This window comes from Mus pahari, chromosome 11 (genome assembly GCF_900095145.1).
Source record: "Mus pahari chromosome 11, PAHARI_EIJ_v1.1, whole genome shotgun sequence".
In the NCBI taxonomy this organism is placed as follows: Eukaryota; Metazoa; Chordata; class Mammalia; order Rodentia; family Muridae; genus Mus; species Mus pahari.
This window is the reverse complement of record NC_034600.1, coordinates 23,567,379-23,580,140: the sequence shown is the minus strand read 5'-3', so window position 1 is coordinate 23,580,140 and position 12,762 is coordinate 23,567,379. Positions and strand designations below refer to the sequence as shown.

At 43.2% G+C, this 12,762-nt stretch overlaps 1 protein-coding gene across 2 annotated transcripts in view; it reads left to right on the top strand.

Moving 5' to 3' along the window:
- Fam151b (family with sequence similarity 151 member B) overlaps window positions 1-12,762 on the top strand; it is a 36,916-nt gene that overhangs the window by 12,668 nt on the left and 11,486 nt on the right. The window contains exons 4-6 of one of the 2 annotated variants that reach the window (XM_029544095.1): window positions 5,487-5,704; window positions 6,509-6,644; window positions 11,060-11,085. In XM_029544095.1, the coding sequence (XP_029399955.1) occupies window positions 5,487-5,704; window positions 6,509-6,644; window positions 11,060-11,072 (367 nt within the window). In that variant the 3' untranslated portion in view covers window positions 11,073-11,085. Of the gene's footprint in view, window positions 1-5,486; window positions 5,705-6,508; window positions 6,645-11,059; window positions 11,086-12,762 lie in introns of those variants that run through there. The other variant, XM_021208797.2, reaches the window with a different exon arrangement.

Sequence of the window (12,762 nt, the reverse complement as noted above, 5' to 3'; positions counted from 1 at the left end):
GAAGAAGCTATAATGGCTGAAATGGATGTGATACAGAATGGATTACCACAAGCTCCAGTGGCCACTGCCATTCAACCTAGTTTTGGTGGCAAATTCACCCCATCTCTGAATCATACCTCATTGTGAAGTTGTCTTGGGGCTGGAAGGGAGCTCAGCAGCTATCAGAGGACACTTGTTTGGCTCCCAGCACCCATGTCAGGTAGCTCAAAACAGTCTGTACCCACATGGCACACATACATAAATAACAGCCTTTAGTGAGTAGGATTATTGAGATGACCCTAACCATCCGTGGGTGAATGAATGCCCAGCAGACCTTGTCTCTTGGCCTTGATGAGTGGCTGTGTAGAACCTGGATGTCCGGCCTGACAAGGTCTGAGTTACAGAATGATCTGAAGACCAGAGAGTTTGTGGGTGGTGAGTTCTAGAAGGAATTTAATTCAGCACTGTGGCTTCTCTGGCAGAAACACAGATGCACCTTTAGTGCACAACTTTAATCACTCTGACGGAAATAAGGCATACCCTTAGTATGCACCATTAAGCCCAAACAATGAAAGATAAAGTTACTTTGTAGAAGGAAGCACCATGTTTGAAAGTGACATCTAATTGAGAGACAGACAAAATGACAAATCAGAGAAAGATTTGACAGATATGCCCAGCTCTTGTGAGAACAGAGAGAAAGCAGGCTACTTAGGGGAGCAGTGCAGAGAGGGGAGAGAGGGCAGTTTTACTGGAGCAGTTGTACAGAGACAGGCTGAGGAGAGAACAAGCTAGACACAGGTGAGGACAGAAAATGCCAGAAGGTTAGAGCATATTGCCAAATTTAATATGAGGCAGAGCAAAGCAATTCAGTTAGAAGATAAAAGAAGCCAGTTTGAGCCTGTCTGCATGGAAAGGTGTTTGAGCCAGAACAGCTGACTTGACCAGTCAGAGTTGAGAGAGTTAGGGAGAGTGAGCTTATTCAGCAGTGAGTGGATGGAGGCGGTAAGCCTCCAAGGTGACAGTGCACCAGGTGAACAGAAGATGCTTTTACAGTGAGTGGCGCATCTGTTTTATTAATAGAGCCTTACTCCCAGAGTAGCTAAGGGGGTCACCTAAGAGGACTGCTGAGCCAGCTTCAGATCCAGGACTCAGGGTCAGGGCAGCCTTCTCTGTCCACGAAACACTACTCTGTGGCACTTTAAACTTTTGGACCCTCTTCTTCCATGCGTATAGTGTTTTGAGTGTTTGCTGTGGTTTGTGATTCCATGTTTCACTCCTCACAGATTAGCCTGTGCATTTGCAAGTTCTAGCTGCTAATTTAGTGATTCAGGCTAGTTTAGTGTCCCACAGAAGAGCCAGGCCACTAAAAATTTTATTTCACAAGCTTTACTTTTAAGCTTTATTTTGTTTTCAAAATAGGTGCATATATGTGTATGTATGCATGGATGCATATACATACATAGGGGATCCTCGGAGTCAAGAAAAGGGCAGGGACTAAGAGAATGTGTTGTTCTGCAGAGGGATAGAGTTACAATTCTAAAAGCTTTATATGTGCTTTATATATGACCCCACAACAATCCCAACAGGCCGTCACTGTTCTCACCACCATATGAAGAAATGGAAGCTGGGGGACAAACAGCCTGCTTGTGGTCAGATGGTTGTGGATGGGGAACGGTCCATCAGGCTGGACATGGAGAGTTCACCCCTCCCTCTTTTTCTGTCTGTGATGCTTGGAACAAACACAGGACCTTGTACTCGCTGAGTAAGCGTTCTGTCACTGAGCTACATTCTCAGACCAAGTGTAAACATTCTTTTCTTAAGTGTGTGTGTGTGTGTGTGTGTGTGTGTGTGTGTGTGTTTACGTGCATGCATGTAGATACTGCAGCAGGCCTATGGCGGTCAGAGGACAATTCGGAGTCCAGTTTTCTCCTTCCACTATGCGGATCCTAGATATCAAATCAGGTCATCAACCTTAGCCGCAAGCGCCTTTCCCAGATGAGCCGTCTAGCCAAATAGCAAGTGCACGGGCCGATCTGGGAGGGGTGAAACACGGGGTCACAGACCGCAGCAAACACTCAAAAGACAGATGAGCCGTCTAGCCAAATAGCAAGTGCACGGGCCGATCTGGGAGGGGTGAAGCACGGGGTCACAGACCGCAGCAAACACTCAAAAGACAGATGAGCCGTCTAGCCAAATAGCAAGTGCACGGGCCGATCTGGGAGGGGTGAACCACGGGGTCACAGACCGCAGCAAACACTCAAAAGACAGATGAGCCGTCTAGCCAAATAGCAAGTGCACGGGCCGATCTGGGAGGGGTGAAGCACGGGGTCACAGACCGCAGCAAACACTCAAAAGACAGATGAGCCGTCTAGCCAAATAGCAAGTGCACGGGCCGATCTGGGAGGGGTGAAACACGGGGTCACAGACCGCAGCAAACACTCAAAAGACAGATGAGCCGTCTAGCCAAATAGCAAGTGCACGGGCCGATCTGGGAGGGGTGAAGCACGGGGTCACAGACCGCAGCAAACACTCAAAAGACAGATGAGCCGTCTAGCCAAATAGCAAGTGCACGGGCCGATCTGGGAGGGGTGAANCACGGGGTCACAGACCGCAGCAAACACTCAAAACACTATACACACGGTAAAGGGAGGGGGTCCAAAAGTTTAAAGTGCCACAGAGTAGTGTTTCCTGGACAGAGAAGGCTGCCCTGGCTCAGAGTCCTGGATCTGATCTGGCTCAGCAGTCCTCTACAGGAGAATCCCTTAGCTACTCTGAGCTCTTAATCAACCACTGTACTACCTGTGCGAGTGGAGCTGAATGGTATTTTAGTCAAATTTTAGTAGATCTTGTTTTGTGCTTCTAAGTTGTTTCACATAGTATACAAATGATAATATGCAAATATTATATGGCATTACAGTCATTATTTTGTAATACATAGTGATGTTTACATTTTATCTAGAGTTTTAGCTGACTCTGGGTTTTTAGCAAAGATGATTTTCCCTTAAAATACAATTTTAAGTTACTTATAATTTTAAAGGGAATTCCTAAGGGTGCAGGATAAGGTAAGATTAGTTTGTGCATTGTTCACTAGTTCTGTATTAGTTCACTTTTGCATTGCTGTGACCAAACTGTTTGGCAGAATATCTATCAAATCTTGGCTCAGAGTTTCAGTCCAGCTTGCTGGAGAGGGTGGTTGCTGTCTGGGCAGAGTTTTGGTGAGATGAGTCTGTTCACAAGAGGCTGACGAGGGAGGAACCCGCAAACGTGCAGGGGAGCCCTCAAGGGCCCGCCCTGTAATCTAGTTCTTGCAGCTTCTCTCGTCTCCAAAGCAGTGCCATAGCCTGGGACCTGCGTGTTCAGAATGAGTCTCTCCAACAGTTCAGAAGCTGACCTCGGCACGGTGCTGTTGTATTTACTGTAGCTTTGCAGGATGTTGTTGTTGTTGTTGTCCATTCGTTTGTGTAGTATTGCTTTTTGAGTCAAGTCCTTGAACTCATCTCAGTACCCCAATCCCACCAGCCTTCCTAGTGTTGGGATTATAGCATTGCCACCTCTCTCGTTGATTGTATGCTTTGAAGCCAGGTATTGTGGGGCATCTAGCTTTCTCTTTGTTTTGGTTTGTTTGTTTGTTTTGTTTTTATTTTTGTTTTTTGAGACAGGGTTTCTCTGTGTAGCCCAGGCTGTCCTGGAAGTCACTCTGTAGCCCAGGCTGTCCTGGAAGTCACTCTGTAGCCCAGGCTGTCCTGGAAGTCACTNTGTAGCCCAGGCTGTCCTGGAAGTCACTCTGTAGCCCAGGCTGTCCTGGAAGTCACTCTGTAGCCCAGGCTGTCCTGGAAGTCACTTTGTAGCCCAGGCTGTCCTGGAAGTCACTTTGTAGACCAGGCTGGCCTGAAATTCAGACATCTACCTGCCTCTGCATCCTGAGTACTTTGCTCTATTTTCCCTGGATGTCCTACTGATTTAGGGTCTTTTGTGGTTCCCTGTGGGTTTTAGAGTTGAGGTTTTAACAGGCATCAATGTACTAGGAGTCAGATGCATTACAGAGAAATAAAAACATCTAAATTCAAAGTCCTGCCTGAGGCTTACTTATTAATCCCCTAAAATCTAGGACATCCATTTCAGGGACAGAATGGGAAGAGTATGCAAGGTAAAGAGACTGGAGGCCAAGGGCCACATGCCTCTGGTTTCAGCACACAGATTAATAAAATGTCTCTCTTAAAATAGGAGGGACAGGAGCGAAGCACAGATGGGCAGGCCCATCCTCAGGAAGAGCTGATGTCTTTCCCATACCCAGGCTTCTCAGCCTCTATCACAGTGGCACGGGAGCTGTTTCCCTGGGTGAGCCTTTCTAAAGGGCCAGGAGCATTCACCTTAAAGGTTGAAGCAATGAGGTTCCCCAGTTAAGTTTGCGTGTGTACGTGTGCATGTGTGTATGTGTGTGCTCATGCTTATATTTGAGAACAGTAAGACACACACGCATATACACACATACACACACAAAGTAAAAATGACATACTAAACTTACTGTTTTGTAAGCTGGGCGTGCTGACACATCCTTTAATCCCAGGCTTAAGACTGGCAGAGGCAGGATGATTTCTGAATTTGGGGCGAGCCTGTACTCCATAGCAAGCTTCAGGCCAGCCAGAGGTACACAGTGAGACCCTCAAGAACCAACAGAAAAACAAATAAGAACAGCAACAAAAGCCTTTACTGTTTTGAATTCTGTGGCTGTAATAGTTGCAGGGCAGAGAAAACAACCCACTTTTCAAGTGGAGCTAAAATATCTTCTCATTTCCACAGAAGTGTTCACAATACAGAAAGAAGCTGAGTTTGTATTAGCTTTAGGAAATATCATTTTTAAATTTATTTTTTATTTTATGTTCATTGGCATTTTACCTGCATAGATGTCTTTTGAGGGTATGAGAAGCCCTGGAACTCCAATTACAGATCCTGTGAGCTGCTGGGTAGGTGCTGGGAATTGAACATGGTTCCTCTGGAGAACAGCTAATGCCCTTAACCACTGAGCTATCTCTCCAGCCCCAAGAGTATGTTGTTTTAGGCTTTCTAGGCATTTTAAGAAATGTGTTTATGTCTCCAAATTCACCCAATCATGCATGAAGGCAAAGAGGCAATCCTTTTTCTCTTGCAGGATTGTGAGAGTCAATCTTATCCAAGGCTGAAGTGGCAGGAGCCACTCTCAGAACTTGCCCACCTGCCTCCTACTTCCTGGGTGTGGCTGGCAAGCAAGCATTTGTATCTTTTCTTTTGTATCTCACTTCACACTTAGTGACCCAAATGTGGCATTCTGAAGCCCCTGTTTGGTCCATTTATTCATATCCCTATACAATCTATACATTTCTTTCATGAAAATGAAGTATAAATACTTTGAGGTAGGGTACATGTTAGTCTTCCCCTCTGGTCCCATGTGAGATCTTTTATTTGACTCTGAATTTGCGAACAGGAAGATCTCAGTGTGGTAGGCTCACTGGTCACACACTCCTTTTCAGTCTGGCAGCAGTCAGAGCGTCCATGCTGTTCCTGGACAATGTGAAGCAGCACCTGCAGCGCCCCGTGTGGATTAATGCCGATATTCTTCCTGGGCCTAATGGGAGCAGCAAAGTAGTGGATGCCAAAGCCTTTCTAGACACCGTGACATCCTTCTTCCCGGACGTGACCTTTTCCCTGGGTTGGACAACAGAATGGCATCCTGAGAAAGTTAATGAAGGTGACAATTCTAATCAATTTGCTGTGAGCAAATATAAAGTTGTTCTTTGCGAATGTGAGAAATATTCTGGACTCGTTTCTTCAGTAGGGTACAGAGCAAACTCATATGATAGCTCAAGCACATAAGCAGCTTTTCAGGCAGGAGGAGGCTGCATAAGTGTGGCGGAAGACCACACCTCTGTCCCTGAACATTTCATTGTTGTTCAGCGGTGTCTTAGGGTTTCTATTGCTGTGGAGAAACAGCATGACCAAGGCAACTCTTACAAAGGAAAACATTTAATTGGTGCTGGCTTACAGTTTCAGAGGTTTAGTTCATTATTGTCATGGCAGAAAACATTGCATGCAGGCAGGCATGGTGCTGGAGAAGGAGCTGAGAGTTCTACATCTTGATCTGTAGGCAGCAGCAGGAGACTGCCACATAGGCCTAGATGGAACATATGAGACTTTGAAGTCTGCTTCCACAGTGACACACTTCCTCCAACAGGCCACACCTATTCTGCCACAGCCACACCTCCTAATAGTGCCACTCCCTATGGAGGGCCAAGCCACAGGTGGCTTAATGATTTTCTACTCGCTTAATGTGACCAATACCATGGATTCCAAACAGCACAATTAAATACATAAATACAATTAATTTTTCCGTGTACCATGTTTTAATTCACTCTGAACTCAATGTAAATTCTGTAGACTAGGAATTCATCTGTAAATTACTGATGGAATTGTCTTTTCCAGGGTAATTTGGTGTTTTAGTTATTGACTTCCAGGATTCCGGTCACAAATGCACATTCCTTTCTTCCCACTTCAGGCTACAGTTGGTCAATGGTGAAAGAGATGGACTACATATGCAGAGAGCTAACCCAGCCGGTCACGTTCCCTGTCAGGGCAGCTTTAGTGAGGCAGTCGTGTTCTCAGTTGCTCTGGCTATTGACAAAATCAAACAGGTATGAATTATCTGTAATAAGAATTACTTATTCTAGCTAGCCCGTATAAAAGACATACAATCCTGGTATTTTATTTACAAACTGTAAGCCCAGATTGGGTAGGTTGTGAGCTATTCCAACTTATATCGCCTCCATATGTCCCTTGTTTCTTGCCATATCTCCTGGTCACGTTCTTGTGGTCCATCTCTTCTCATGGCAGCCCCCTCCTCCCTTGGTCTCCTCTCTTCCTCCTCTCCCCTTCCTCTGGTCTCTTCTCAAACGATTCACTCATTCTCAAGTCCTGCCTTCCTCGCCCTACTTCCCAGTCACAGCCTCTAGCCATTTTTTAACCAATTTAAAGTGTGGGCAGGGTTTACATACCATCACATGGTATACATGAGGCTCTCCTTGACTTGGGGGGCCAGTGTTTGACATTTAAACGCATAGCAACACCAGACCAACCCCTAACAATTATCACCATACCAGTGAAAGGGGTGAAGAAAAGAACATGAGAATTGTACAGAGCGTGCTGGTGTATGTATGCGGGCAATCTAAGCACGTGGGGAACAGAAGCAGAAGGATTAGGAATTCAAGGTCAACCTCAGCTACAGAGAGACTTGGAATCTAGCCTGGGCTACGTGAGACTGTGTCGTAAACAGGAAAAGAGAGCCATGATATACTAATTATGGAAGGGCAGTGGGTGAAAGGAGGAAGGAAAACTGATGAGGTTAGCACAGATTCCCTTCCCAGCAGCCCTTAAGAGCATGGCGTTACCCCTGCCCTCCAATTTGTGCATGTGGTAATTCTGAGTAAGTGTTGTCATCTCCCAGTTACGAGTACAAAAGGTTGTTTGTCTTTGAACACTACCATTACAGACATCTTTTTCACCCAAAATTTTAATCATTCGATATACAACAAGAAATTAACTGGGTTTGGGAAGGTAGCTTGGCAAATACATGTGTTTGCCATGAAAGCTGACGACCTTATCATGCCTGCAACCCATGTAAATGTGGAAAGAGAGTACTGACCCCACAGTGCTGTCCTCTAACTTCATACATGAGCCATGGCAAGCACACGTGTGCACGCACACATACACACACCACAAACCACACACACATACACATACTCATACTAATACTATAAAAATACATTTTGAGGACTGGAGAGATGGTCCAGTGGTTAAGAGCATATACTGCTCTTGCAGAGGGCCTGAGTTCAGTTCCCAGCACCCATATCAGGTGACTCTCAGCTGCCTGTCGCCCCAGCTCTGGGGATCACACCTCTGACAGCATGTGTACTCACCTGCACATACCTACACATAGGCATAGATACATATACATACTTAAAAATAAGATCTTAAAATAAATAAATTTAACTTAGCTGTACCATATGTTAAATGTTGAAGTATACTCTTGAGGTGCAAGTATTTAAACAGTTTGAGTAGCACTTTCTGGGGCCAGTAGAAAGCCCAGATGTCACAGAAGGTAGAGTGGGGATAAGCCGGCATTGCAGCTATCAAAGCAAAGGTTGAACAGCTGCTTCAGAAGCACTTAACTATCTAGAAAAAGCTATGTGTACAGCTTTTCTTATTCTTTTTGGCAAATATATTTCCATTGATCTAACACTTGAATATTAAGTTGTTAATGCAGGAAGACCAGACTAGGGTGTTTTGTTTTGTTTTTAAAATTCATTTATTTATTATATGTAAGTACACTGTAGCTGTCTTCAGACACTCCAGAAGAGGGAGTCAGATCTTGTTACAGATAGTTAAAAACCACCATGTGGTTGCTGGGATTTGAACTCCGGACCTTCGGAAGAACAGTAGGGTGCTCTTACCCACTGAGCCATCTCACCAGCCCTAGGGTGGTTTTTAAAAAGGATTTATTTTATTTTATGTGTACAGGTGTTCTTTACCTGTGTGTACAGTGTATAGTGCCTGCATGCCTGATTTTTCACAGAGGTCAGAAGACGGTGTCAGATCCCCTGGAACAGGAGTTACAGATGATTGTAAGCCACCCTGTGGGTGTTAAGAATTGAACCTGGGTCCTCTGCAAAAGCCACAAGTGCTCTTAAACACTGAGCAGTGTCTCTGCCCCTGAGGCGAGCTTTTTAATGTAGTTAAAACTTTAGAGTAGAATTATTTTCTTGGTGTTAGAATTATTTTCCAGAAGCTATGAAAGAAAATTTGCTATATTTGAATACATAAGAGTCAGAAATCCTGGTAAAAATAATATTATGATACATGTCAGAGAGACATTAAGAATTCTAATTTTTTACAGCTGGGCAGTGGTGCTGCACACCTTTAATCCCAGCACTTGGGAGGCAGAGGCCAGTAGATTTCTGAGTTCTGGGCCAGCCTGGTCTAGAGTGAGTTCCAGGACAGCCAGGGCTACACAGAGAAACCCTGTCTCAAAAAAAAATTTTTTTTTTACATTCATCTGACAAAATGCCCAGCTTAATAATTAACCAGGTTGGAGAGAGTAGAGGAAGCAGCTGTGTTGTGTACATCATAGATATATACTGATTTATTTCCTTAAGGAAACAGTGGGCATGTTCATGGATTTTTATCAATATGGTTTATCTACCCTGGAGAAGTTCATGTAAGCACAGAGAAGGACTAGCAGAGTTTCAAAGCATTCCAAGTCTCCTCCATTTGGAAACTGGCTGAGTATATTATGGTATACTCTCCTAATGGAAGATGAAATACTTGTTATAGGTCATGTTGTAGGCTTGGAGCTTTAATAAGGACAAATCTCTAAAATAATTATGTTAAGTGAAAAACATTAAAATTCACAATGATCTTGTAGTAACTATGATTCTACTTGCATGAGAAAACTGAATCACAAAATATTTATAGATGAATTAAACATCAGGTTGTTTGAGCAGCTGTAGCTGGCATCATGGCAAAAGAGAAGCATTGGACGGTCGCAGACAATAGTGAGTCAGGGTCTCACTGCAAATAACCGAAACCAAACCTAGCTAACAAGCAAGAAAGAGATGCATTGAGCTAATAAGGAGGTATTTCTTTTTTAAAAAATTTTATGTACATTGGTATTTTGCCTGCGCATGTCTTTGTGAGGGTGTTAAATCCTCTGGAACTGGAGTTAGAGACACTTGTGAGTGGCCTTCTGGGAGCTGGGGAATTGAACATGGCTCTTAACCACTGAACAATCTCTCCAACCCTGATATTATTTTATTATTTTTTAAAATATTTTTTACAGCTGGGCAGTGGTGGCACACGCCTTTAATCCCAGAACTTGGGAGGCAGAGACAGGCGGATTTCTGAGTTCAAGGCCAGCCTAGTCTAGAGTGAGTTCCAGGACAGCCAAGACTATACAGAGAAACCCTGTCTTGAAAAAAACAAAAACACATATTTTTTAATCTTTTTTTTACAGTCCAGTCGTTATCCCCCTCCCAGTCCACCCTCTGACTGTTCCACATCCCATACCTCTGCCCCCAACCCCATCTTCAAGAGTATGTTCCTTCTCCCCCACCGCCACCCCACTAGACCTCCCCACTCCCTGGGGCCTCAAGTCTCTCAAAGGTTTGGTGCATCTTCTCACAGTGAGTCCAGTCAAGGCAGTCCTCAGCTGTATATGTGTTGGGGGCCTCATATCAGCTGGTATATGCTGCCTGGTTGATGGCTCAGAGTCTGAGAGATCTTGGGGGTCCAGGTTAGGTGAGACTGCTGGTCTTCCTATGGGGTCACCCTCCTTCTCAGCTTTTTCCAGCTTTTCCCTAATTCAAACACAGGGGTTCCCAGCTTCTGTCCATTGGTTGGGTATAAATATCTAAGACTTAAGTATCTTTTAGCTGCTTGTTGGGCCTCTCAGCATGCAGCCATGCTAGGCTCCTGTCTATTGCCCTGCATGCAGCTGAACTCCTGGGAGGCCTTCAGACTGTAGGCTCTTCAGAGGAGCAGATAAGCTGGTGATCTGCCTCAGCAGAAGGTGCAGGCTGGAAGGGAGATTGTTATTTTTATAGTGTGCAATGCTTTAGACATTCTCTTGGGCAGGCATGTTATCATTATTAACTCATTATTATCACTAACACTGCTTCTAGTTTTGTTTTAATTAGTGTTGAAGAATTACTCTGAAGTCAATTAGCATAGTATATTAATTTTTAAAGATTTTTATTTAAATTATGGCACTAAATTAAATTATAAAAATTGGATTCTTATACAGAACTATAGCTTTTGAAAATATCTTCTTACATACATCCCCACTTGAGAAGCATTCACAGTATAAACAGGTTATTTATGTGGATACAGAGGACTTAGGGATCGTACAGAGGCACAGTGAGGTTAGAGTCGCAGCTGTGCGGAAGCCTGGCCAAGGCTGTGCTTCATTCATGTGCAGTTTGCAGTATTCCCACTGATTTGTGATGAGGTTTTTGAAAGGCCATGTCTGATCTCCTGAAAAATTTGCAATTCACAGAAGCACCTGCTAATCTGAGAGCCCACAGTCAGAAGTATGCCTTCCTAACAGGCCTAGCGGGCCTCGGTAAGTGTGGACTAGCAAGCACCAACAGACTTGACCGGGCTCTCTGTGTTCTGGAGTCCAAGAACTTTTAGAGTGGGGTTTTCTTTTTTCTCTCTTAAGCAGAAACTGCAGATTTCTTAAATATCTAGTGTTAAGTCTTTCAAATCGAAAGTGGTGGATTATATATAAACCTTTTTTCCCCTGTGGTTTTAAACATGGCAGTTGGTCATTACCAAAAGCTATTCCAATGACCTAGACAACTCTATACAGTAAGTTAACAGTAATTTATAAAGCTTGAGTCCTTTTTCCATAGTAAACTGTCTCACAAAATATATAGAGATAATATTTTTAAGAACAGTGAGTGATAATTTTCATCCTTCATTCTGGATCTATATAAAGCATTAGAGAAACATCAATAGTTAGTTAACCCATGACCCATCTTCTCACAATAAAGATAATGTTTGAGAAATAGTTTGTAAAGTAATGACTTCTAGTGACATAAACAGCATAAATTACCAACATTTAAAATGATGTTCTCAAGTAGTTATTTGTATATAAACAGTCTTCTAAAAATGATCAGGAAAAGTCAGGACAATGGTAAACCTTAGGTTGTCATTGGAGATATCAGTCATTTTGACACCAAGTCTCCTGGGTGCTAAGTTGCATTATATTTCATTATCTGTTCTCATTTATGGACTACATGCTGTTTTCAGCGTGTCATTTTTACCAAGTTCTCTTAGCCTTTGCATGTGTGTATGTGTGTGTATGTAGATACATGCATGTATATGTATGTGTGATGCACATGTGTGTATTTATGTGTGTGATGCATGTATGTGTATGTGATGCACGCATATGTATGGGTATGATGCAAACATGCATATGTGTGGTACATGTATGTATATGTCTGTGATACATGCATGTGCATGTGTCTGTGATACACATGTGTACGTGTGATGCACACTTGTGTATATGTGTGATGTATACAAATGTATGTATGTGTGGTGTACACATGTATATTGTGATACACATATGCGTATGTGTGTGTGATACATGCATGTGTAGGTATGTGTGGTACACATGTGTGTATTTATGTGTGAGACGTGTATGTGTATGTGATGCATACATGTTTATGTATGTGATATATGTATGTGTATGTGTGTTATGCACACATGTATGTGCATGTGATACATGCATGTGTAGGTATGTGTGGTGTACATGTGTGTATTTATGTGTGTGTATATGTAATGCACATGTGTGTATGTATTTGGGATGCACACGTGTATGTATGTGTGATGCATACATGTGTATGGAAAACCTTTACCCTTATGAAAGTATGGTGTAAAAAGTTGCCTGAGGCTTAGAAGACTATGGAAGTTAAGCCTTTTTTTAGCGATATGATATAGTTTTCTCCTTCAATTTATCGCCTAAGAATTTGTAACAGGAAGTAGTTGAAAACAAGTAACTAAAAGAACAGTAATAATTACCAATAAAAAGACAATTTAGAATTCCTTTCAGAAAGCTCAAAGCACACATTGCACCTCACACAATAATAGTGGGAGATTTCAACACCCCACTCTCACCAATGGGCAGATCCTGGAAACAGTAACTAGACAGAGACACATGGACACTAACAGAAGTTATGAAACAAATGGATTTAA